A 27912-nucleotide genomic window follows, 5' to 3' on the forward strand; every position below is an offset into this window, starting at 1 on the left:
TGACCGCTCTAGTAAAATAATTATTCAACGCACGCAAGAACTTGTCACATGCACTAATACACATTTCGTTAGAGAGAAGGTAGGCAAATGAAGGGATAAAAATGTGCGACAGAATTGTTGCACACAAGTGAGGAGGGAGATGCCAAAAGAAAGAAAAAGAGGGATCAAAAGGAAAAACAAGAAAATAAGGAGAAGAAGAAGAAGAAAAATAAGAAGAAGAAGAATGGAATGAAAAAGAGAAAGGCAAATCCTCCTCACTAAAATATTTTTGGGTGGCGACATCACCCTTTTCGTCAACAATACACGAATGAGGGACATTAAGATCATCATAGACAAGGGGGTCTCCAATAGGCTCATTGAGATAGGAAGGGAGAAAATAAGGCTATAGGGGATGTGGTCAAACCTTTGAGAAAAAGGGGTATGAGAAATAGGCAAAGGGGTAGCTACTCCCTCAACACAAGGTCTCACATCTCCAATGAGGTCATGAAAATCAATCATAGAGTCCTCAAATGAAGATCTCTCACAATCTACATCTCCCTCAAGCTCAAAAACTCCAAAGGAATCAACCTCATCCTCCTTTGCACCACAGTAAACAACCTTTCCTTCAACCAACTCAAAACCTATGTCCTTAAAACCGTGCATGAATGGATGCAAATACTCAATAAACACGTTAGACTTAACCTCAAACAAGTACAAAAAATCATGGATAGAAGAGTCACATTCATATAGTTGAGACTAACACAATCAACAAAGGAAGAGATATCTAGATTCAAAATATCATCAAAATCATCATCACTCTCGACTCCCTTTCCTCCAGTCCTATGCTCAACAATAGGATCCTCACACACTCTTTTTTTTTTTTTTTTTGGTAACACTAGTACAAAAACATTCATTTGCATCGCTCATTTAGGGTGTATTTGCATCGCTTCTATGAGCGACGCAACTGCTCGCGACGCAAATGACTTTTTAGTCATTTGCATCGCTCCTATGAGCGACGCAAATGAGTGTTATTTGAGTCACTCGTTTGTTAAAGGAGTGACGCAAATGACTTAACTATTGTTATAATATAGAGTTATTTGCGTCACTTTTTCGTTAAAGGAATGACGCAAATGACTTAACTATTGTTATAATATAGAGTTATTTGCGTCACTGGTTTGTTAAAGGGGTGACGCAAATGACTTAACTGGTGTATAATATAGAGTTATTTGCGTCACTCCTTTGTTAAACGAGTGATGCAAATGACTCAACTGATGTATAAAATAGAGTTATTTGCGTCACCTGTTTTATAAATGAGTGATGCAAATGATTGGTTGAGAATTTATTCAACCACTGATGCAAATGATTTCTTTTTTTTTCAAATCTATTAAAAAAAAAAATTATTATACTTTTCCATCAATATATTGTAATTTTATAATGTAAGACAATTAGATTATGATAAGTTAATCAAATCAAGTATATATTTCGATAGATTTTCCTTCGTATTTTGGCCTACCCATAAATTTGGGAATGACGTCAATGTATACACTAATATCCTATCAAAAAGTTTACAACTCAAAATGATTGGTATCATTAACCAACACAAGAACAAAGACCAACCCAAAATGTTGATAACCCAATTACATTCATTTCAAGCCTAAGAACTAAACAAAAAAAGTCTAACAAATAAATGGAGTTAGCTAAGTTAAATTCTAAATTTCAACATTGCTCATAAAATTGTCTGACCAAATATCTTGAACCACATTTATCTCCTCCCCAGTATAAGGTATTGTTCTAAATAAACCTGTTAACACAACACAAAACAAAGAAAATAATCATTTCAAGAGTGTAGCAAATCTAAAATATATTTTATTAGTAATGAAAAATGTTACAACACATACTATAATAAGGTCCTCATTATATTACGATGATGTTGAACTATTTCAAACGTATAGCACATGACATAGTATCCATATCTCACATCCTCCCAATTTTTTATGTCACTGCACGCATCATAGCAACAAAGTAAGTTGACATACTAATACAACTTATTTCAAAAGAGATACAAACTCAAGCATGAAAAATAAGAATACTAATCATTCTCACCATATTTTAAGAAAAAATACATCTTAGTTAAGAATTTATTTCACTCCATTGTTTTTATTTATCACTATACATGCAACAAAATATTCACTGTACCTTATTCTTCGAGAACTTCAAGTCATACACTTTCACAATCTCCATTGTTTTTTGAACTATGATGAAGTTGTTTGTATGGAGACCAAACTTTGTCTTGGAGGCTTAAACTTCTTTTAAAACTTTTGTAATTGATCAAATATTGGCAAGATCCCATTCTAATTAAATTAACTGCTTCAAGAATTATTATCAGTTTCGCCCAACCCCCAGAAAAACAAACAATTATCTCAGGTGATAAATAATGTTGAAACTTAGTCTTATATAAACATGCTAATGTGAAATTTAGGATTTAGGAACTATGTCTCGGCTTTTTCTGCAAATAGTAAGTCCTGTAATTATTTTGTGGCAGAAAATATGGCTCTTATTTGTGAGATTGAACTAGCTAGAGAAATGCGATAAACAGATTATTGATTCAACTGATACCTGATATTATATAACAATCAAACTAGAAAATTCAATGAAATACAAAAAGATTAGAGTTAATATGTATATGTGACTGTGAGAGAGAAACCTTTACCTTCTCCCCTGCAATTTACAAACAACTCAACAACAAAAAAGCTCTCTGCAACAAATTGCCGCTGCACCAAAGCCACACCACCGCCACTAACCACCAACCATCAGCTGCACTTGCACCAAGTATTTCACCACACGAAAATCAATTAACCAATGTAATCAAGCATATGCTATATGTAAGTACTGTAACCTTATTCTTCAAGAACTTCATGTCATACACTTTCATAACCCAATACATGTATTTAAAAAATATAGCTTTATTACAACATTAAAGAATACATAGAATCTAACAAAAATATATATTTAACTATAAAGCTAGTGAAATCATAAATGTAGTTCAAAATCCACCTTATAAATGCCACAAGTTGAGTATACTGAAATTTAGATTAGCAAGAGTGTATAATGAAACTCTAGATTGTGGAACCGATTGATATTCGGTAATTAATGAAGAATTAGATTATGCCACTTCAATTGTAATGCTAATTTACCTTTAATATGAGAGAAATCAAGTAAGAAATTAACAATAATATCTCAAATTATAGAACAATTAAACAATAAAATTCATTGAATAACAATAACATTAGAGTTACTCTGAATATAAGAGAGAAACCTTAACATTATCCCCTGCAATTCACAAACAATTCAACAACAAATTGCCCGCTTCACCAAGCCACACCACTGCACTCACCACCGACCACAAGCCACTTGCTACACATGCACCAAGTAATTCACTAATTAAACTTTATATCTAGATACAAACACTCGATTAAACAAGAACAATTGCTCAAAATACCGTGAAATTGTGATAGATTTTGTGAAGTCAAGGTTTACATAAAATGAGAAATTAAAAAGCTCACTCAGAATGAGAAATTATAGAACAAAGGAGAACGAGTGAGAACTCCAGCAACTTTTGAACAGCAATTTACCACCGCAGCGGCACCCAAATCTCCACCAATTAATAGTGCTGCCACCGCATAAATCAGCCAATGCCGCCCCAGCTAACCATCAACATCAACACCAACAAGCAGCAATCCCCTACTAGCCTCGATTTAGGGTATTTCATCTCGAATATCAACGATTTTAATAGTTTGAATTTCGTGGGTGGTTTGGGTCGATTTTTGCTTAAAATGGGGTGATTTGCCTCGAATTTGCTAGAAAATGGGGGGTTTTGGCTTGTTTATTTTGGGGTTTTCAATTAGTGGTCGAATTTGTTGATTTAGGGGTCAAATTTGTTGGTTTGGGTCGAATTTATCAGGGTTTTGCTGTTGAAATCGGTAGGTTTTGCAGTACGAACGACAACAAGGCAACGCTGGGGAATCGGTTGGTTGGACGAATTTCTTGAGGTTTTGATGTTGAATTTTTAGGGATTTTGCAGTTGAATTTGCTAGGGTTTAATTTTGAAGTTCGAACGGCGACATGGGAGCAAGAGTATTTTATATTGAATGAGAGGAAGCACTGAGTGGGTGGTAGTGGTAATAGTCATTTGCGTCGCTCAATGAAGAAAGAAGTGACGCAATTTACCCACAAAGTTATTTGCGTCACTTATCAATAAATGAGTGACGCAAATAACATTACTATTTGCGTCGTTTATATTTATGAAAGCGACGCAAATATAAGTAAGCTGAAATATATCAGACTTTTGCTTTGCTTTATAGTTAATGTCCGACGCAAATTACTTAGAGTGAAGCTAAAATATATCATTTGCGTAATTTGTTTCTACGAGTGACGCAAATAAGGCGACGTAAATGAGCATTTTTCTACTAGTGTAATTAAGAGATTTTATTACCAAAAAAGGTCAATTTACAACCAAGTTCCAAAGTGGAACAGAACTAGACTAGGAGGAACCTAGTAAACAACCATAAGCTAAACAAGCTTATCTATCCACTCCTTATTTTCCTTTGCTATCTTCCTCGTATTCACATTCCTAAGTCTAGTTACAATATCAAATTTAATGTTGTTTACAACAGTATGTATACAAAAAATCTTCTGCTCCCACAAAGCAGTCCTCACACACTCTTGGTTGCTCTAAATTATCATCATCACCCTCAACACACACATTGGATAAGGATTTTTCATGAACAAGCATCAATTATGACAATTGGCTTTCCAACTCTCCTCTTCTTTTTAACATTTCATTCATAATACCCTCATTCTCTTTAATCAACTTTATTCGGCTCCTTGAAATATCTAACATTTTTCTCTCAAAGGGGCTTAGGTTTGGATTCAAACAAAGACACCGTTCCCCGGTAACGGCGTAATTTAGATAAGGGGTGGATGTAGGTCGTTGAAACTAATCCTCCCTCAGTCAAACTAAATTTGTAAACACTTAACAAACCTATGTACCAATATAAAGGCAAGTCAAGGGTCGAACCCAAAGGAACGCTAATGTTCAAGCGCTCTCAATTATGCGCCTAAGATAAGTCGAAGTCTAAGGATTAAAGGTAAACACTAACACCCTTACAAAATGAAGAACCAAACAAATAAAACACTAGGAATGGGGATCAACAAGTAATCATGATAATTGTAACAACTCGGAAATGCATGCAAGTCAATGGTTGTGAAGAATAAAGGCAAGCTTAATCAAAAGAGTCAACAAGCTATATCCTAGAGAACAAACTGTCGCCAACTACGAGAGACTCTAACTAGGAGCATCACTAATCAAGCTCAATCGACAATTGCGATTCCTAAATCAATGGTCCGTATCATTAGAAATTACAATGCAATCTAGCATAATTCTCAAGGTCTAATCGAATTACACACATTCAAACTTCCATTAATCACTTTAATCTCAACCATTAATTAACACAATCCCCAAATTAAGCACAATTAATCAATCATACAAGTTTCACCCAATTCCTAGCAAACAACTACTCGAACATCATCATCTAATCAACTAACAACTAAAGAAATCAAGAATCAACAATATATGAAGAACAACTACACTAATCAACAATCAAACATCAAAACCAAACAATACAAATATGAAATCAAACAAAGCAATAAAATGAGATAGAGTTAAGAATTCTCATTGATAATAGAGAAGATCTTCAACACAATTGTCACCATTGAATATTCACTCTCTCAATCACCATTAAAATTCCTCACTTTCTCTCTCTAAAATCTACTCCTAAACTAACCCTAAAAACTAGAGAGAGAAACTCTAAACTAAGCTAAAATTATGAACAATGATCTAAATGAAACTTGCTTCTAAACTTACCCCAAAAATTGGGTTAAAATGATATTTATAGAGGGCGTGAAAACAAAAACTAAGCAAGCAAATACCCAGGAAGGCGCGCCCATGATGCAGGGGTGGCGCGCCTGCTCCAGCAGGTGGTGCGCCCGCGCCCGCGCCAGTGCTTTGCGCGCCCGCGTCTTTCTGGGTTTCTTCAATCTTTTCGCGGATTTGTGCGTTCGCTAAGGTCGCACAATTATGATGATGATGAACACTAAGAGAGGCAGTCCCAAAAGCACTTTATGGTGGGTTCAACACCCCATCTTCATGAGAGCACGGCTTAAGAGTGCAAGAGCTAGAACTTGGAGAATCCACTTCCTTGCATCTTGAGCTTTCCAATTGCCATGAGCTGGTTCCAAAAGCATCTCCCAGCTTAGTAATTCACCAATATCAAGACCCGAACCTCGTACAATACCTAAAACCACGAAAATAGAGCAAATAAAGGAGAAAAATATTAGAAAAACCAAGAAAATGCACAAAAGCTACAAAATAAGAGAGGAAAGGTAAAACTAAGACCAAATGCATAAAACTAAGAATTTATTAAGCATGAAAGTCATGAAAAGAAGGTGAAAAAACGTAAATGCTCATCAAATGGATGCCATTTATTACACCAATCAAAGCTGGATGTAGAAAAGATATACAAATATTGAAGGCACGAAACACCTTTTCCAAAGTAGGGTAAAAGGGAAACCTCATACCCAAATCCAGCTGGGAAGCAAACACAACAATATGACCAGGAGGGGGAGCGGACAAATTCGCACCATCAGCAGGCAGGACCAACTCATAGCCCTCACCAAAACCATAAAACTTATGCCAGACAGAAGCAAGGTTCAACCTCTTGGCGTCCTTACACTAATTGGAAAACCTCAGTAGGCAGCTAAAAGGTCTGTTAGTAATAACCCGTTATTCGTACCAGACACTGCCCGTTACGTATAACACTTGCTATCCGTAACGGTAACATACGTAATGTCCGTTGACCGTTACGGATAGGCCTTTTTTGCCCGTTACAGATAGCTATTTTTCCACTAGTGCACGTAGAGCACTTGTCATTTAGAAAGAACTCAGTCTTGCCTTCCTCTACAGGCTCCACAACATAACTAGGCTGACAGTCATAAAAAGAGCAATCACCTGGGGATTTAGTCATCCTACTCGAAGGGACGGCTAGAGAAGGAGATGGTGATGAAGTCTCAACACTGCCACCCTGCACTACATAATGGTCAAACCGATTCATATCAGCCATGTCATCAAGCCAAGCAAAACTATTTAGGGGCTGAACATGGGGAATGAGGCTAACAAGAGACACGTAAGGGGGGATTGGCCTTGACAGCGTCAGCTAACTCTTATGGCGCATTGTGCGCAGCCTTAAATGGGTAAGGTGGGACAAAGGAATCCCATCCTTAACAAGCACCCGCTCGCAGTAAGGATCAAAGAAGTCAGGACGAGGCTCCCGTCAAAAAGGGTGAAAATTGCTACCCTTAGTAGAACGATTACTGCCTGACCCAGATGCAGCAGCGGGAGTCGCAGTAGTACCCGTCCTACTCATAGCGGGGGGACAATCAGGGGGCATAACCATTTGTATAGGATTGGAAAAAGAAGAAAGAGAAACAAGAGAAGTGTGCGCATAGCGCTCACATGGAGAAGAGGATCGAAAAGAAGAATCCGACTTAGTGCCACTTGGGGTTCCCTTATGTTCTAACTATCAGAAGCGTCAGACTTGTGAAATCTACAAAGATAAAAAGCCCGCAGAAAGGAAGAAGAAGGCAATAAGGCACTAAAAATTGAAAAGCAGTTTATGGAGACAAGAACAATGGAGAAATGAAAAGAGGGAATCAAGAGCGCAATTACAACAACAGGAAAAAAAAGGGGGGGTAAAAATCGGACAATGATAATCGAAACGAGTAAAAAGACACAATTTTGTGAGGAAAAATGCAAAAGAAGCAAAATTAGGTAAGTACATACAGCAAAAGGTACAAAGTAATTACCTTTAGAGCAGAAGTTACAGAAAGCAACAGAGTACAACAACAATGGCGAACACAAGAACTCGAACAAATAGGAGTTCAAAACTGCAACAAAGAGAAAAAGAAAGGCAAAATTAGTAAGAAAGCAAGAACAAAGAGGAGAAAAGTAAAAATGACAGGAAATTGAACCAAAAATGAAGACGAAAGAAGTAAAAACTTACCACAACAATGGAAGGGAACGCGTGTCTGAGAATAGGTACAAGAAAGAAAGAAGACGAGGAAGATGAAAAAATGAGGAAGGTAAAAAGAAGTGGGTGACAGTGAAATTAATACGGAGTTAATGGGCGGTTGGGCATGAAGTAAAACCAAACCAACATGTAACTTCGGTAAAATCAAAACTGTAGGATAGGATGATCGACACGTGTCCCATTCATGCAAATGTTGTTCCTGCCCCAAAAAAAAATAAAGGTTTTTCAAAGAAAGACTTCAGCGGGAGTGATTGAAAATCCTCTCCACAAGTCGTCATTTCTCAGACTTGAGCGGGAGTGATCGAAAATCCTCTCCACAAGTCGTCATTTCTCAGACTACGGCGGGAGTGATCGAAAATCCTCTCCACAAGTCGTCATTTCTCATACTTCATCGAGAGTGATCGAAATTCCTCTCCACAAGATCATCATTTCTCAGACTTCAGCGAGAGTGATCGAAATTCCTCTCTGCAAGATCGTCATTTCTCAGAATTCAGCGGGAGTGATCGAAATTCCTCTCCGCAAGATCGTCATTTCTCAGACTTTAGCGGGAGTGATTAAAATTCCTCTCCGCAAGATCATCATTTCTCATAATTCAGCGAGAGTGATCGAAATTCCTCTCCGCAAGATCGTCATTTCTCAGACTTTAGCGGGAGTGATCAATATCTCTCCCTGCAGTTTTAGCAAGCAACGACCAAAGTGTGCGCCCAGCATGCAGAAACAAAGCCACCTTTAACACTTAATAATACGATAGAGTCCTTACCAAGATTACGACCTGACCACTTAAGTCTCTGGATCGCATCACCAACCTAGAGACTGGAGGGGCTAGGAGTGTGTAGGGTAATTTGGTCGGACGACCCGTTAAGTCATGGGCGATAAGGCTAAATGCTCAGAACAGCTGGCATGAATGACCTCATACCATCTCTTGAAGGGCTACTTGTAGGGGATAGCTCCTGCTGAGCTATTCCTTCCATCTGGGCTCAAGATACGAAGGCTCCGCCATGTAAAGATGAGTCGACATGAGTGACCTCATACCACCTCTTGAGGGGCTAGTTGGATAGGATAGCTCCAGCTGAACTATCGCCCTGCTCCCCGGGGTATGCAATCATTGCCGAAAGAACAACTGTGAAGGGCTCACCAGCCCAATAGAGTCAGCCCGCAGAGTTGACCAGGCCAAATTCTCCATAAAGGAGATCATACACCTATAAATAGAAGGCAAACTACAACGGAAAAGAGGTGAGACACACAAGTTATTACACTCTCTACATCTCTCTAAGTACACTTTCTCTCTCTAAACACTCTCTAACTTAAGCATCGGAGGGGGGGTTCCTCGAGCCACCCCTGAGGGAAGTTTACGTGTGTTTCCTGGTGTAGGTTGTCGACGGGGCCCAGCGCACACAGCAGAACCCTTGGATCCACACCTGAAACAATAATAATTAATCATCAATGCATTAATTAATCAGATCATAAAGGGTTTTCGCTACGTATTACAATCACTGAATTAATCGACCAGTATTAAATCTCATCTCTTTAATCTCGACTTAACCATTTATAAATTAACCTGCTTATTGAAACTAAGCCTAAATATCAACTCTCATCTCTCAAATCTTGAATTAATATTGCTAAAATCATACATAAAAGACCATCGCTAATCTAGTTGCAGAGCATTAAATTAATAAATAGGAAAATAATCAAGCATTGATAATCAACAACAATAAATTACCCCTTCATATTATTTAATGGATCCCATAAACCCTAGAAAGAAAACTACTCAGACATAATTAAAACTAAACTAATCAAAGCAATTAAACAAGACATGATGAAAGAAATAAAGTAAATAACTGAGATTAAAGTAGAAGAAATTGTTACCCAAGTAATCGGAATTAAAGAGCTGAATTAAGAACAAAATAGAGAACAAAGTTGTAGAGAGAGAATATAATCTAAGACTAAGTATAGAGAGAAATTTTAAGAGAAGAGTTTTAAACAAAAGCATTAAAGTTGTATTTATACAAAAATAATTACTTCTAATTAAAACTAAGAGAAATCGCCGAAATCAGCTCCTAAAAATCTCGCGCGGTCGCCCGATCAGGTCTGCCTATTTCTCATTATAAGCAACTCTCCCGCCCTTCCAGGCGCAAACTCGGGCGCAAGGTACTCTTCCTCTCCCGGCAAATCGCGCCTTCGGGCGGTGCCTATTTTGGCCTGGCCCGAACACTTGGGCAAGCTTAGACTTCTCAGTTGGGCTCCAAATTTTCGGCCCAATCCTGATTTCCTCTTCGGGTCTTGAGTATTCATTCTAAATGCCTCTATATGGAATATATCAAGCATTATCCCTAGCTTGAACCCCACTGTGATCATACACTAAAGTACGGTGGTGTCCAAAGGGAAAGAAGCTAGAGCAAAAGAGTTAACTCCAATAAGTCTGGAACCATGACTGGTAGTTCGGGGATGAAGGTACAAATCCAACCTAAAAGATATTGAACCTGCTCTAATAATAGGCCTCTACTTTATTCTAATCGTATTCATGTGCGCTTTCCGACCAACATGCAATCAATAGGACTAACCCTAAACATGTTTAATCTATGTTGGTTGAATATTAATGCACAAATAAAACTATTATTGGCGATCACTTGAATTATAATCGTATTATCCCTAAACAAGATTATTAATTATCTTATTAAGCGTGATTACAAGTACAAATTCCCTTTAAACATGCATAAAAGGCGTGATAAAGCAATAACAAATAAACATCAAGCAACATAATAACGATAATAATAACAATCATAATCATGATAATAATCATATTAAAGCATAATAATAGCAAGACCCTAGGCATGATACTAAAAAGATTAATAACAAACCCTAGCATGTCACTAAACATTAAAAATAAAATCATAATTGTCATATTTGATATTAGAAAAGAAATAGGAAACATCATAATAATCATAATTGTCATATTTGATATTAGAAATTATAGATATTACCCTAAACATGATACTAGGAAGCAATAAAACATCCTAACATGATACTAGGAATCAAAATAACAATCTAGACATGATTTTTAAATCATAATATCAATAAATCAATTAAAGCACTTACTTGGATGCCTCGTATCTCTTTCAAATAACAAAATACACGAGTTAGTAACTTCAAGGAAAATATAAAATCAAAGAATTAAATTAAATAATTGAAATAAGGAATTAAAGAAAATTTAGACTAGATTTTGGACCAAACCCTTAGAAATCAAACCTTTCATGTCTAGGGTGAAGGCAACTTCGAATTATGCTAGGTGTGTCTAGTGCTAATGTATGAGGAATTGTGTTTGTAAAAGGCTAGGCTTAGAAAGAGAGCGAGAATCAAGAAATTCTTGATAAGAGTTGATGAAAAAGAAAATTAGAGAATTGATGGAAATTGATGATTATTGATGATTGAAAATGGAGGTTTTAGGAGGCTATTTATAGAGAAAATCAGCCGGATGGATAAAAAAACGAATCAGAGTTTCGAAAAGAATAAAACACGATTGCAGCGTCAAACACGCGCGTGGCGCCAAACGCTGGAGAGCAGCGCCAAACCCTAAGTCTGGCGCAAGATGCTAGGCTTGGCACCCGGCGCTGCAAAATAGTTTTTTTGAATTTTGTTTTTATCATATCTTTTGATCCACAAGTCCAAATAATTCATATAATATGTCGTTGGAAATATCCTCAAGTCTCCTTTCCAACCCAATTAAAATCAGATTAAAATTTTATGTAGATAAAAAGATATGGCTGAAATAGTGGAAGGGTGTCAGTTTTGGATAGAGTTTTGTATCTCATTCATATCTTTTTGTTATAGCTCGGATTTAATATTATAATATATCATTGGAAAGATAATTTCAAGATCTATAAAACCATATAAAGTTTGGATAAAGATTATGAGACACGAAAATAAAATCTGAATATATTCCACTTCATACAAAACAAGGATTCTAAAAAGGAGTAGTTTTATTAAATTTCAAACTCTTTAAAACATAATTATCAATCCTAACTCCATTAGGATTTAAAAGAACCTTCTAGAGTATTCTAGAAGACTATAATAATCAATCCTAATAGATTTAGGAATGATAATTAATAATAGGCCCTCCTCTAAATCATTGGGTTGTATATAAAAATGAAATCGGGCCCATTTTAGTATTCTGGCCATAACTTCCTCATAATTCATCAGAATTGGGCTTATAATATATCGTTGGAAAGGTCAAAAGCCTTATCAAAATATACTATTATTGGCCCCTTAACATGGACAAAACTAAACTAAAATGCATTTTTTTCATAAATAAGGTAAGAAAAGAAATATTTTCAAAAACAGAAAGAAGAGATATTTTTAAAAAAAACATCCTTATCACTAGAATTTTCACACTTTCGCTTTGTTCGATTATCAAATGACATGAAAGGTACTCATCACTGGGTTTGGTTTTGGGGAGACACAAATGGGGGTGTCTACGGGATAACGCTTGGAATCTCAAATGCTGAGCCCTCAATCACCGGTTTGACAACTCTAACCGGCCCTAGGCTATAAAAACAGGTCGTGCTCCTCCAATGCTCGTAGTCACTTCATAATATCCCGGGAAAATGCTCCAAAAGTGCAAATCCCTACAAAAGTCAACCAACTACAAAAACACTAGAAAACACCAATTAGTAATAAAAGTGGCTCTAAAGAGCCAAAAACACTACCAATTATGACCAAGGGATGGGGGTAAAACACTATAAAAAATGGACATATCAAACTCCCACAAGCCAAACCTTTGCTTAGCCTTAGCAAAGATCTCATCAATGAATAAATAAATACATGCCTCACCCCATATAGTAAAAATCAAGTACAAACAATTCAAGGCAATCTAATAAACATGCTTCAACATCAACCAATCTCATCCATCCAATCACTCTTCCTCCCAAACAATTGTTAAATAAAGCAAACCACAAGAGCATATAGAATTCAAGATTAGTGCTCACACACTCAACTCTCATTTATGTGGTGAGCAAAAGATGTACTCGATCACTCTTCATCCAACCCCCTTATGTGAACAATGCCCTCCCAAACTCACAACTCTCGTGTGTTTAAAAGGACAAGCACTCAAACTATTAGTCGACTCGAAATATGTCAAGTCATTCCTTGCATTGATAAACAACTAGTTTCACATTCACACAACTCTATGCACAAGGTCGGAAGGTCTTTAAAGCTTGTAACGTAAGGCTAGGGTAAAAGGGTCGGAAATATTTGGGAAAAAGTGAGAGAAAAGTCATGCTTATGGGAGCAAAACTAATAAATCCAAAGTCAAAAACAAATAATGACCAATCATCTCCAACATACTCAACTCCAACAAAAGTTCACCAAATATAACTCGAAACATAACAACCAATCCCAACACTTACAACATCACTCACAAAAGTATAATAATATAGAACTTGAGTGAATAAACAAACTTTACTTTCCAAACTTGATTTTCATTTAAAATCACTTTTTTTCTTCTTTATTTCTTTTGATCAACCTCCATCTAGAACATTTAAACATTAAACAGTTTCTTTTCTTTTGCTCGTTTTTTTTATATTGAAGTTCACTTATTTTTTTTCTTGAACTTCTCTTTTTTTTCATAACATCATACTTTATTTTTTTCTCAAGAAGATTAAAGTTTCAAACGCATCAAAAATAAACTACGATCAAGAACAAAATGACTTCTCAAAACCCAACCAAATTGTGCAAATAATAAGCACACTACAAACTCCCTCACCTTACTCACTAATATCTCCCCCAATCCAAGCTTGGGACTAGTAACCAATGGGACAAAAAAGGCTTGTAATGTGGCATTTAAACAACAAAAAGTCAAGGCAACAACATGGGTAGCAAGAAGGGAACAAATGTATCTACAATCATCTGAAGGTCACCTAAAAGAACAAATGCCTTCGTCCTCCTCAATGTGCATAATAAAGAGTCATGAAAGCTACTCATAGTTAAAAATCAATACTCAAATTCATTGACATACCAGGAACTAACACACATCCTCACCAAATCAACTAGCCAAGCACTATATTCACGAGTAGTTGGGCAAAATTGACGCATGTTAGGGCATCCAAGCAATTAAACTTCAAATCATGATCAATAAATCCACAACGCTCATCATCATATACCAAGAATCAAAATAATTTTTTTCCAAGTATGGGGCACAGAGAAGCATGATTTACAATTCATTGAAACTTATTTTTAGATTGTTTTTATTTTTTTATTTTTTTGTATTTTTCATATAAGAAAGCAATAAAACTATACTAGAAAGAAATGAATCTAATCTAAGAAAACACACCAAAAATAAAAAAATAAAAAAAAGGGAAAAAGAAAGATACCAAATCCAAAAATCTCCCCCAAGCCAAAATCAGACAATGTCCTCATTGGCTCGAAAACTAGCCCGGCTGGCTAATCCTCATCATCCTCATCCATGGAGCCAAATCCTCCATCGCTACCACCTGCACCAGAAGAGCTACCACAAAAATAGTTAGGAAGAAACCCCCCCAATCCGGTCCCCCAAAAGGTATATCCCGGTCGTACCCGTGGAAAGATGAATAGTCAGTATAAATACCACCGGCGGTGGGATCTCTATCGTATTCCTGGGTGGGGCTGAAACCAATCAGGGTAAATAGCATCGTCGGGAATATTTCCCCGACGAGCATAATCATCATACATAGGATACATGGCTCTACCCTGGTTCATCTCAAGGTACCCTAATCGCTGGTCAAGGGAGCCTACCATCCTCCTAAGGTTACTATGTGAATACTCTATGCATCAGATGGCCTAAACTCTACTCTGAAGATCCCAAAATGTCTCAGAGTCACTATTAGGAGGAGGTAGGGCTGTATGAGACATGCAAGGTGGTGAAAGCACTACCTCGGGCTCAGGCTGGGGTGGTGGTGGAACTGGGGGTGCTTACCTCCTAGCATTGGCAACTAAAAGGTCATATATGTAGGACTTTTGCCCTAGGAAAAAGCAATCAACTCGAGATTAGGCATGGAAAAGATAGGCAATGATTGCTCCGATCCTGTACTAATGCACCAGTGGGGGACTCGCTGGCTATCCAAACATACCCAAGTCAAATCCTCAAGGTACCTAGCAGTCATGTAGGTTTCTGGTCCACAATCAGTGAGACTGTGAGGTCCACTCTCAACAAACCCGGACTTCTTAACTGTTATCCTGGTAATTAGGTCACCTAGACGAATCGGGGTAGTAGCATCGTTACTAGTCGAGGCATGTCTACTAAGGTGAAAGATAATGTATCTAGCAATGTTTAGTTTACCGTACTCAAATACATAATGTCCAATTATAGCTAGGTCATTGGTTTGGGCGTTATGCGGCTTATTCCTACCTAAAAAACAAACACTTGCAAATCTTTGCCAGATTTTAGGTACATGGTGATGGATAGGTTTGACACTAGCATGTTGGGCGTTAGGTGGCGGTAAACAAGTCAAAACATGATATATATCTTCCATTTTATATTGTTCATGCCATTGGATGGGTAATTTAGAATTCAAATAAAAAATTTAACTAAAATCAACAAAGGTTAAAACAATATTTCTATTATTTAACCTAAACATCAATTTTTACTATTTACAACAGACAAAGAGGAACAGAATTCACACGTTAATTCACGATAAGTAGGGTAGTTCATATCTACAAATTTCCTCATTCCTATATCGTTCAAAAAATGTTTAACATAATTAAATAAACCATAGGATTCAAGAGTATAGTGGTGTAACCGCCGTGAAGGGATTACCTCTCGCCCGTAGAGTTGCTCAAGCCGTTCTTTTTGCTCCCGGGTAGCAATTCGTATGGTTGGCCGTTATGGAGGTTGCGATTTCGAATCATATTGTTGACTTGAGCTAGAATTCATCCCTGGAATCGTCCTTGACCTCTTTGATGCCATACTTGAAAAATGGGTATGATTTTTTATCTGATTGGAATATGGGGATTTTGGTATAGAAATGTAGAGGATGAAGAGAGGATTAGAAATATGAAAGAATTATTTAATTCAGGTGAGAATGGGAGAAGAGATCTTAGAGAGAAGTTAGAGAGTTTATGGTTTTAGAGAGAGAAAAAATGGTGGAAAGAGAAGGAAATGAGAAAAGAAAGAAGGAAGGAGAAGAAAAACTGGGCGGAGAAACTCGCACCCGGTCGGGCGGCTTGTCGCTTGGTCGGGCGATCTAAATTCTAGAAAATGCATAGCTCTCGCGCCCGATCTGGCGCCGTTTGCCCGGTCGGGAGACAAAACGCTCGATTTTTCTTCAACTCTCGCGCCAGGTCAGGCGCCCTTCGCCCAGTCGGGCGATGAAAATTTTTGTACTTCGTTAATTCTCGCACCCGGTCAGGCAAAAATGGGTGTCTACATTAAGTAACAAATTAATAATATGGAAAGGAAACTAAAATATTGAGATTAAGAGTAAAGAGAAATCAATGAATAAAGGCCTAGACATAGGTTCACCAATAAATAACATTCCAGGGTAAAACATAATAATCAATCATCAATGCATCAATTAATCAGATAATAAAGGGCTTTCGCTACATATTAAAATCACGGAATTAATCTGCCGGTATTAAATCTCATCTCTCGAATCTCGACTTAACCATTTATAAATTAACCTTCCTATTGGAACTAAGCCTAAATATCAATTCTCATCTCTCGAATCACGAATTAATATTGCTAAACTCATACATAAAAGACCAGCGCTAATCTAGTTGCAGAGAATTATATTAATCAATAGGAAATTAATCAAGCATTGATAATCAATAACAATAAATTATCCCTTCATATTATTTATAGATCCCCATAAACCCTAGAAAGAAAACTACTCAAACATAATTAAAACTAAACTAATCAAAGCAATTAAACAAGATATGATGAAAGAAATAAAGTAAATAACTGAGATTAAAGTAGAAGAAATCGTTACCAAAGTAATCGCAATTCAAGAGTTTAATTAAGAAAAAAATAAAGAACAAAGTTGTAGAGAGAGAAAATAATTTAAGACTAAGTAGAGAGAGAAATTCTAAGAGAAGAGGTTTAAACAAAAGCATTAAAATTTTATTTATACAACAATAATTACTCCTAATTAAAACTAAGAGAAATCTCCAAAATTAGCTCCTAAAAATCTCCCGCTTGATCGGGCAAGGCCACCCGATCGGGCCCGCCTTTTTCTCATTATAAGGATCTCTCGCGCTCGGCCGGGCGCAAACTCAGGCACGAAGTACTCTTCCTCGCCCGGCTAGGCGCGCCTTCGCGAAGTGCCTATTTTTGCCGGGTCCGAACACTTGGGCAAGCTTAGACTTCTCGATAGGCTCCAAATCTTCGGCCCAATCCGGATTTCCTCTTCGGGTCTTGAGTATTCGTTCCAAATGCCTCAGAATCACAAATGTTGAGCCCTTAATCACCAGTTTGACGACTCTAACCGGCCCCAGGCTATAAAGTGGTTGTGCTCCTCCAATGCTCGTGGTCACTTCATAATATCCCGTGAAAATGCTCTAAAACTGAAAATCCCTACAAAAGTCAATTAAAACTACGAAAACACTATAAAACACTAATTAGTAATAAAAGTGGTTCTAAATAGCCAAAAGTACTACCTATTATGACCAAGGGACGGGGGTAATACACTATATAAAATGGACATAACGTCGTCTCTACCCGCATATAAGATTGTATCGCTGGGGGTTCTAGGGATCCTAGATGGGGAATACTCCCTAGAGCTTTCATTGCCCTGTGACCCCTCAACTAGGGTTACCTCATTTGATGACACTTCTAAAGTACCGTCTCTCCGACGCCGTCTGGTGGCTGTTTGTTTGGTTCTAGCCATCGTATCCTGCACAGAAACATAAATGGTCGGTCGAGGAGTATAAAATTGCTCCATGCACCCAGAGCCGACACTCCTAGTCCTAGACTCAGCCGTCCCAAGTGACCGGCTGACTACAAACCTAGGTCGTATCGTGTGTGCTGGTGATGAGTCCATTTATTGAATGAATTGAAACAAATGAAATGAGTTGAAAGGGGTAGAGGCGGTACCTTACGTTTGTCTCTAAAAGGGGGGCAAACGACGATGTTCGACTGAGTTGTTGCTGAAGTTAACCTTGCTTTCTTGAGGCACATGCGGTTGAGAACCGACTGACGCAGGTGGGAAAAATACCAAATTTGTGCTCACACACATACGGAATGCAGACTCTTTCTCTCTCTAACTCTTAGACTTTATCTCTCTAGAATGTTTTGGAAACGTCCAAAACTAGATGGGTAAATTTGAGGGAATTTCATAATTCCCCGGAATGTGAAAAGTTCAAATTTTCACTGAAAAAAAATTAAATAAAAAAATAAAAACCTATGATGGAGTGATATGTGTCACAGATGCCACGTGGCGCGCCATGTCACATCTGTGAGCACTAGTGGAAAAATTGTCATTTGTAACACCCTATTTGTAACGGACATGATAAAATCCGTTACAAAAAGAGTAATTGTAACGGGCAAAATATTTGATTGTTACGGAAAAATTTATTTGCAACGGGCAAAAACGTCCGTTACGAATAATTAATAGTTGTAACGGGAAAATTAATGCCCGTTACGAATAGTTATTAATTGTAACGGACAAATATAAAGCCCGTTACAACTAAAAAACTCTCTAGGGTTAAAGATCGGTTCCTACATACTTTCGCAGCCGCATTTCTTCCTCACTCCTCTTCTCTTTCTCTCTCCTCAAATCACTCTCTCTTTCTGCATTCTCCTCTTCCTCACTCATCTTCTCTTTCTCTCTCCTCAAATCACTGTCAACACTGCTCATTTCTCTTCTCGCATTTCTCCTCTTCCTCATTCATCTTCTCTCTCTTTCTGTTCTTCAAGCTCAACAACAATGGCGGCGACTTCATTGTCAGTTGAGAAGACCACCACTGGTAGACTCGAAATCGAGCTTTCTGAAGTCGAAATGCCTAGACTTATGTCTTGTCGTACTGAATTTGGTCCTTCTCAACCTTTTAAAGGTGCTAAGATGACTGGATCTCTTCATATGACTATTCAAACTACTGTTCTTATTGAGACTCATATGGCTCTTGTTGTTGAAGTTCGTTGGCGTTCTTGCTACTTCTTCTCTACCCAGGTATAATTTCATTTATCTCGTCATTTTTCGTTTTAATCCCCTTTTTCTTATCTGTGATTTGCCCTTGATTTTGGAAATTTCCAGATCTTAAATGGGGTTTTCTTGTTTTTGTGGATTGGATCTTGTTGGGTTTGATTCATGTTGTGATGATTTTAGTGAAATGAGTAAATGATTGATTTGTAGAATTTATTATTTGAATTGGATTGTTTTTTCTAGGGTTCAAGATCTCAGATCTTGTGATATTTGATTTTAACTTTGATAAATAATATAGGCATGTTGTGTTTTTAAGAAAATGCAGTGGTTGGAATCATTTTGTGCATAATTATCTTTTATTGAATCTTGATTATGTTTGTGGAATTGAACGGTTCAACAATTGATTTTAACTTTTGATTAGCATGATTTTGTGTGAATAGACCAGGATTTGGAGTTTCTGTAGTTTTGAATATTGGTTACAAATTGAAATTTGTAACTGAATTTTGATTTTGTGCTCCAAGGTTTGAGGATGATGTATGGATTGAGATAGCCAAGTACCTAGATGGAAGGTCTCTGGTGATGCTTGCCACTACCTGCAAATGGTTCTACAATACTCTATTAGCAAAATGCGTGTGGAAATATGCCAATTTACGTGATCTAGCAGTTTCTGGTCAAGGAAATGTCTCTTTTAGCTGGAAAAAACTATATGGTTAGTGACAAGAGAAAAACTAGGTCGTTATCTAATCTTCCCTCGGTCAAACAAAATTTGTAAACACCTAACCAACCTTATATGAATATAGGGCAAGTTAAGGGTCGATCCCTAGGGAATGCAATGACTAAAACTAGAGTCTAAGTCAAGCTACCTCGAAGACGGAGTTGAGATTATGGTTGGCACTATGGTAAACTAAAGCAAGTCTAATCAAGTAAAACAAAGGTCTAAACACTAGGGATATGGGTTCCACATGCAAGTTCAATGATAATGCTAGTTTAGAGCTCAATCAATTAATTCAAGTATTGCAATGGACAAACAATAGTAGCAATCAAGAGAGTTCAAATGCTATCTCCTATAGGCCAATCTAGGTGTCACTATGAAAGGCAAATCAAGAAGGATCACAAGCAAACCCAATCAATTAGAGCAACTTTCAATTCAATTGTTCATGTCATTAAGAGTTGCAATGCAATCTAGATTAATCTTATAGGTTGATCACTCCTAGTCTAATCAATCTCATGCAAAACTATGTCAACCAATTTAATTGCAAGAAATCAATCAATCAAAGAGCATCAACTAGCAATTTCATTAATCAAACATTCTTCCCCCTTTCCCTAGCAACTAATCTACTCACTAATCATGGTGAAATTCAAGAACAAATAACTAGAAATTTCTTTAATCTTCATTTCTATATCAAAATCTAAGAGAAATCAAAATAATCAACAATATCAAATTCAAATCCAAAGAAGAACAAGCAACAAGCAAAAATCAAATAGAAAGTAAGTAAAAGATGAAAGAAGGAAGAGATTCTCACTAATATTGATGATTGAAAATGAAGAAATCCAAACTTGATTGATCAAATGTTGAGTTACAAATCCAAAACCAAGAACTTCTCTCTAACTTTTCTCTAGATTCTCTCTCTAAAACTAAGCTAATGAAAATTATCAAAAAGTTCCCCTTTTAAAAGGAATTACAATTCTATTTATAGGTAAAAAAGAAACCGGCAAATCCCGCGGTCTCTCTCGATGAATCCGCGGCCGCGGAGAAATGGGTACGGAACACTCCGCGGGCTTTCTGGGCAGCACCCGCGCCCGCGGCAAGATGGACCCGCGCCCACGGCCAAAGGTGTCGCGCCCGCGGCCAATCCCCTGCTCCCAAAACTCAATCAGGGGGCCGCGGTCTCTCTGAGAAGGAGCGCCCTCTCCAGATTTCCCGCGCCCGCGGAGAGCCCGCGGGGCAACCGCGGGGAGCTCCTGCCAAAATCTTGCAATTTTCTCCTCTTAAGCCCGCGCCCGCGGCTTGCTGGGAATACTTTGGAGACCTCTCCGAGGCCTCTCCTAGGCCTCTTTAAGCCCTCTCTAGCAAAATGCTTCTTCCTTACTTGATCATTAAGGCCCCAACTTGATTCCTTTGCAAAGATGATACTCCAAATACCTACACAAGCAAACAAAGAAAGGAAATAAAAGGAAAAAGAGCCAAAGAAAAGGAAAACACGAGAGCCATAAAGAAAAGAGGAGAAAGAGAAACCTAAGGAAAAAGGACCAAAATTAAGAGAAGAAAGCATGAAAAGGGAAAGAAATAACCCTAAAAGAATACCCTATAAGTGCCATAAATGGCACTCATTAGTTAGTTTCTTATTTACCCTTTCCTTTTCTGGTATTGAAGAGTGATTCACTTGGTTTATGTTCAACCAGTTTAAATGTAACTAGCATACTGAAACTACAAAATCCTATGCTTCTTCTATTTTGGATTAAATAACTTTTTGTACCTAAAACATAGAAACTCATCTGATAATGTCGTAAAGCCAATAAGTGAACAGATTATTATGGTTAAAATTATTTGTAACATGCATGCCTGCTTCCATTTTCTTTATCCATAATCATCAATTGGGCAGGGAATATATGAGTATCCAATTGAGATTCAGTCTCTTTTCTTTTTTGCACTGAGATATGCCAAAAACATGTTGAAAGAAGTGCCTGACAACAAAGAATTTCTGGACAAGATCAACTCCAAGATCAAGGCACTTAGGTACCATATTCGGTCATATTACTGGTTTGATTATACCCAGTTAAATAACATATACCGCTATAAAACAGAAGAATACTCTCACACTGCTTTAAACAAGTTCAATTTATCCCCGTAGTCAATTCCTGATTGGCTACTCGAGTTCATGCCCTTACGAGGTGGTTATTTCATTGGCAGTGTCAGCCCAGCTCGCATGGATTTCAGGTGGTGCTTACTTGGTAACTGCATTGCTAACTTAAGCTAAAATTGTATACATTATTTTTTTAACTTTGATAAATAATATAGGAATGTTGTGTTTGATTCTTCACTAGTGTAGTTTGCATTTTTTTGCTTCAGATCTATCGATTTTTTTTTCTGATTTTGGATCTTTCTTTGCTAGTTTGGGTATGGTGATAAGTAAACCGATAGTACGGCAAGATATGCTACTCAAATCTTCTCTATGGGCTTCAACATTTCAACACATTTGGTAGTGCTTCCTCCAGTTCCTCCTCCGCTACCCTCCTTTGCTGAAATCACGCCAAAATTAAACAACAATAGGAATAACCCCATAAAGAACAACAATCTGCTGGTGTTGCTGAAACAGTTTCGAATTATGAGCAAACGAGAGAGCAACGGATTCAATTTAAATCTAATCTTAGTTATAGCAATTAGCAAGTGCATGACTTATTTTTTAATTTCTTTAATTGATAAAATCATTTGAATGTTGTATAGCTTTTGCTAATTGAATTTGAACTGCATATTTGTATAAATCATTATTTAAAATTATTTATTTTTGTAATTTATAATTTATAATAGTAATAAAAATTTGGCAGCAAACTAGCAGGTATCACTTGTTGGATTTTTTTTTTTAATTTGGGCTCAATTGTATTCGTAACGGGCAGTCAGATTGCCCGTTACAAACAACCCGTTATTTGTAACGGGCAATCAGACTACCCGTTACGAATAACGGGGTTATTCGTAACGGGCAATCAATCTGCCCGTTAAAAATAACGGGGTTATTCGTAACGGGCAATCAAACTGCCTGTTACTAGTAACGGGTTATTCGTAACGGTCAGTCTGTCTGCCCGTTACGAGAAACCCGTTATTTATAACAGGCAGCGCCCGTTACGAATAACATATCCTATCCGTAACGGCAGCATACGTAACGCCCGCTGCCCGTTACGGATAGGTTGTTTTTGCCCGTTACGGATAGCTATTTTTCCACTAGTGGAGGGGCAAATTTTTTGGGTAATTTTACCCATGCCACGTGATCCAATCAGCGTTCGACGCATGTGATACCATGGTTGTTCCGAATTAGGAGAAAAAGATGGCCTTCAATGGCCCAAATCCCAATAAAGCCATAATTCGGCGCAACCCATAATGATTAGGTCAGAGTGACCTAATCAATGGCACATTTTCCAATGACCCTATAAATAGGGAGATTTCCCCCATTTTGGGGGCATCTACAATTATTACAGCATACACTACATTCTCTTACATCAGAGAATCACCTGATCTCGAAATTCGAGAAGATCTCACCTCTTTTTCCGCACTTTTCCAGGTTATCTTCAAGTACTAACTTGATCGTCAGAGGCAGAGCTCCAACCACCCGGAGTCTCCGTTGTTTTGCAGGTACAGGCCGCGTGCAACCAGTATCTAAGCTGTAACTCTCCCGCGGGACAAAAAACACCAAAAACACTACTTATATGTATTCATGGCCTCCTATTCCTGGAGGAGTAATTCTTCTAATAATATATATTCCCCATGTTGAGAGTGACCATGGTGATGTATAGGTGTAGAGGAGAGACAGAGGAACATGTTGCAAGGTAGCATATATTTGGCATTTAAGGCATCTTTTGACATATTGATGACAGTCCCTATTCATGGTAGTCAAGTAATACCCTTTGCGCATTATCTGTTAGACTAGCATTTTGCTATTTATGTGTGTTCCACATACCCCTTCGTGCACTATTCTCATAGCTCTTTGTGCTTCCTTTTTTCCTACACATAGAAGAGCTCGACCTTTAGGTATCCTTTTGTGTAACTCGTCATTAATGAGTACATATTGGGAAGCCAAAAGTCTTAAGGCTCTTTTTTCTTGTTTTTCAGCATGAGGTTGAATTCTCCCTTTGTGACATAGTTGAGGATGTCTATATACCAAGGTTCTTTCTGAAAGGAATGGTGTCCTTCAAACAAGTGTATTATTCTGATAGCGGGTTCAGAATTATTAGAAAGCTAATATATTCAGCAAGGTCAAGTGATCGGAATGCCTGGGTGGAGGCCGCTTCCGATCAGTAATATTAATGAATAATTAATATTATAGCTTAATCTTGACTGAACCCTTCGGGTCACACCCTAGCGAATATACAAACCGACTCGACGAATTAATTCGGAAGAAATTAATTCCTCGTCCGAGTATTATATATTTAGACGTCGGAAATTCAAGCTTAGAGCGTTGAAACCGAGCTTCGAAAGTCGAGTCAAGATAATAAAAGACGAGACACAAAAATAATAAATCAACAAGACCAAAATACCCCTAGCATCGGAATGCCCCAAGTAAACCGAGTGCTAGGGGCAGTTGGTATAGCATGGTGGCTAGCATGCGCACTAAGCCGAGCCTAGGCTGGATGGTGCGTGCTAGCGCACCAATGCTAGCATCACATGCTAGCAGCGTTGGCCAACGCGTACAAGGAGCATCGGCACTTAGCAGCAGCCCGCATCCTTGATGCGCGGCTTGCTGGCCGAGTGCACAAGCAGCCCGCACAAGCCGTGCTAGGCTTGGTGGCCAGCAGCGCCAAGCAGCCCGCACTCTTGTGCTGGGCCTGCTGGCAGTCGCACATGGCAGCCCACCTTGGGTGCCTTGGTGCCCACGTGTGGTGCCATGTGGAGCATTGTAAGAGGAGGCTTGAGCATTGAGGTGGTCGGTTTTTGGAAGGGGGGTGGGGAGCAAGTTTGGTCCCCCCCTCCTCCAAATGGTCCTCACCTAACCTCTCTCATGAGCTTGCCACTTGTTGAGTTATTACTAGTTTGATTATTTATTTTATTTTAGCTTTAAAATAAAATGAAAAAATCAAATTCTCCCACATTGATGGGGGAGCCTTTTCACTCTCTTGTTTTCCCTATAAATACCCAAGTTGGGGTATTGGGAAAATCACTTGAGTGATTGTTGAAAAAGGCATCACCATTGTGAAAACCTTTGAACACATTTAATCACTCGAGTTTTGGTCAGACCTTGCTAACTACAAGGTAGCGGACCTAAAAAGTCGGTGTTCGTCCTTTGTGGGTGGATACCGTTGGAGGCTCGGTATTTTCGGAACTAAACCTTTCAAGTAAGAGCCCATTAGGTCGGGCGAAGCACGCGTCAAAGGTAAATTCCGGTTTTATCCTTTTATGTTTATTTGTTATGCTTTATAGTTTTATTAATTGCGAGTGGTTATTTGGGTCAGGGTCGTTTCCGCGGTAAGTTGGACTTACCAAACCCCAACAGCGGTATCGGAGCCACGCTCGCTTATTTTTAAAATCATAATATTTTTCAAGGTGATTTTTATGGCTTAATTTTTTCTGGTTTAAGTTGCTAATTAGATTAGTAGCTTATATTATCTATTTTAACCTCGTATTTAAGCTACCCCGAACCCAGATTTCGACCCAAATATAGTGAATTTTGGGTGGAAAATGTGTTCTGGAAATGGTTAAATTCTTTCAGGGGGGCGGTTTTTAGCCAAAAAAACGACCAGAAATGCTATTTTCAAGGGTTTTTTCGTTTTTACAAACAATTTTAAGACTTTCTAACCTTGAAAATTAATTGCATATTTATGGTGTTGATGTAATTGGTTCAATACATATTTTATATGCATTTTAAAACCTCTTTAGGCATGGTTACTTTGTAGTAATTTGTGCTTGAATGCTTGGTTTTTTTTTTCACATAATTGCAAACTAATTGCATTAAGTGTGAAATTGTTGTTCTTTGAGGCTTCCAAGTATTAAAGATTCAATCTTTAATTATCTTAATTGATTGAAACTTTATATTACTAAATTCCATGAATTTTTGTTAAACTTTGTTGATTTAATCATTTTTTAGTTGATTGGAATCATAAAGTTTGAAACTTTGTGATAGAAAAATTGTTTATCTTCATTTTGGAAGATATAATTTTTCAAGGATTCACAAGTATTAAAGTTGGAATCTTTATTGAATTTATGTCCATTTTTCCAACTTCCTCTTATTTTGTCAAAAACTCAAAGTTAATTTAAATTAATTAAATTAATAGCTAGTATTTGCCCTATTATTTTTGTTGCGCCAAGTTAAACCAATTTAATTAAAGAATGGTTCTTGGGAATTATTTCGATTGCATGCACTTTAAAAATTTTATTTGAGTTAGACTTGTTTAAATTTTAATTTTGCTCATTAAATTAGTTCTAAAATTAATTTAGAATTAATTTTGAAAGTCACGCAAAATTTTGGGGATCAAATCCTGAGGCTAGTGGCACGCAAAACAAGGCATGAACGCCCTTGGCTAGCCGGGCTGCATAGCAGCCCGCATGTGGCTGCCAAGGGGGCCGCCAATTCCCTGTGCGTGCAGCCATTGTGTGGCTGGTGCGCAGGGCTGTAAGCATCAGCACAAGCAACGCATCACAGCAGCAGCACGCTGCCATGTGCGTGTGTGCGTGTGTGCTGTGTTGCGTGCACTTGGGGCTACTGTGGCGCGGTGATGTGGGGCACGAGCACATGGTGCATCGTTTAGACTTGGTGCATGCATTATGTAATTAGGGGTATGAGTAGGCGTTGCTTGCGAAGCAATGTAGTGCAATGAATTCGTTCAATAAGGCCATCAAGGGCCACATTTTTTATGCGTGAAAGTTCACTGAAGTGGGCACTGTAACGCTTGGCGACATCGGGCCCACTCCCACGTTCATTGAGCATCTAACGGTTGTGCGAAATGTGAGTACTCCGTGTCTTAGTGCTAGACACTTAGACATTTTGGACTACCTATTTTTGCTTAATAATTGTCGTTTTAATTATTTTGATCTAATTTATTTTAATTATTTTAATAAATTTTTAAGGCTAGGCCTCGATTTTGAGCGGCATTGGCAAAATTTATTTTGACAAATATTGGGAATTACCGGCTTAATTAATTGGATTAATTAAATTGAATGCGGAATTTAGTGGGAGCTTCAAATATTAAATTGCTCTTATTTACATAACCGGTTAAAACAACTTTGACTAGTTTTAATTAGGCGTTTTAATTGGATTAACCACCTAGATTAGTTACTAGTTCACGCGTGTTATGCATTATTACTTGTTTATCGTTGTAAAATGCATGGGCCATTCACAAATAGTGAATGGATAAATGGATTGTATATTCTCTCACAGGTTTTATGAAATGGCAACTAGTAGGGCCCGATTAGCATAGAAAATACGGACTGGGATCTGTGATGTATTTTTGCAAACCTAATTACGGTCTGCATACCGTTAAGTATTTTTGTACCTTAATATTTAGATTAGTCCTAATCGTAGATACTAGTAGTTTCATTTAATTATGGTCAAGTCTTGAAGATGGAGGTTCTTGGAAGACGTAGCCATGGAGTTGCAAATGAAGACCTTTTAAAGACTTGAAGATCTTAAGGGGTCATGCTAGTTGCAAAATGCATCTATATTTATGTTTTACGATACATATATATGTTTATGTATATGAATTATATGTTAGATGCATGTTTAGGATTTCGAATGTTGTGATGATTAATTAAGTTCACTTAAATCAACCAACATAGAAACCCTAGGTCCCTAAATATTGAGAAAAAACTTGCCATTCCAAAACAACACTTACCGGCCGAACGAGGGTAGTGGTGGGCTACGCCAAAGCGAGGCATCACTACCTCTCCTAGGATGTAAGGCATACAGGGTATGCAAGTTGGTTTTGGTTGTACTCAACGATATGAGTGATGGAGTCCTAACATGTCGTGGCAAAGTGAA

The 27912-nt window shown here is 37.7% G+C and overlaps 1 protein-coding gene and 1 long non-coding RNA gene across 6 annotated transcripts; one reads left to right on the top strand and one right to left on the bottom strand.

The window, feature by feature from the left end:
* Positions 1 to 1439: 1439 nt before the first annotated feature.
* LOC110734519 lies at positions 1440 to 4222 on the bottom strand. Of its 5 annotated transcripts, XR_002513852.1 has the most exons (4): positions 3296 to 4217; positions 2690 to 2793; positions 1878 to 1979; positions 1440 to 1780 (listed from the first exon to the last, which is right to left on the bottom strand). It is a non-coding gene; the product is annotated as an uncharacterized LOC110734519 (long non-coding RNA). The 5 variants fall into 5 exon arrangements; XR_002513836.1 differs by having other exon boundaries at positions 1878 to 2793; positions 3296 to 4222; XR_002513855.1 differs by having other exon boundaries at positions 2176 to 4222.
* A 14793-nt stretch (positions 4223 to 19015) lies between these two features.
* LOC110734439 (adenosylhomocysteinase-like) lies at positions 19016 to 19945 on the top strand. The gene is made up of 3 exons (XM_021914596.1): positions 19016 to 19258; positions 19343 to 19362; positions 19753 to 19945. Exons 1-3 carry the CDS (start codon positions 19016 to 19018, stop codon positions 19943 to 19945), a joined length of 456 nt encoding a protein of 151 aa, XP_021770288.1.
* The last annotated feature ends 7967 nt before the right edge of the window (positions 19946 to 27912 follow it).

Source organism: Chenopodium quinoa, unplaced genomic scaffold, assembly GCF_001683475.1.
Source record: "Chenopodium quinoa cultivar QQ74 unplaced genomic scaffold, ASM168347v1, whole genome shotgun sequence".
NCBI classification, from domain to species: Eukaryota; Viridiplantae; Streptophyta; class Magnoliopsida; order Caryophyllales; family Amaranthaceae; genus Chenopodium; species Chenopodium quinoa.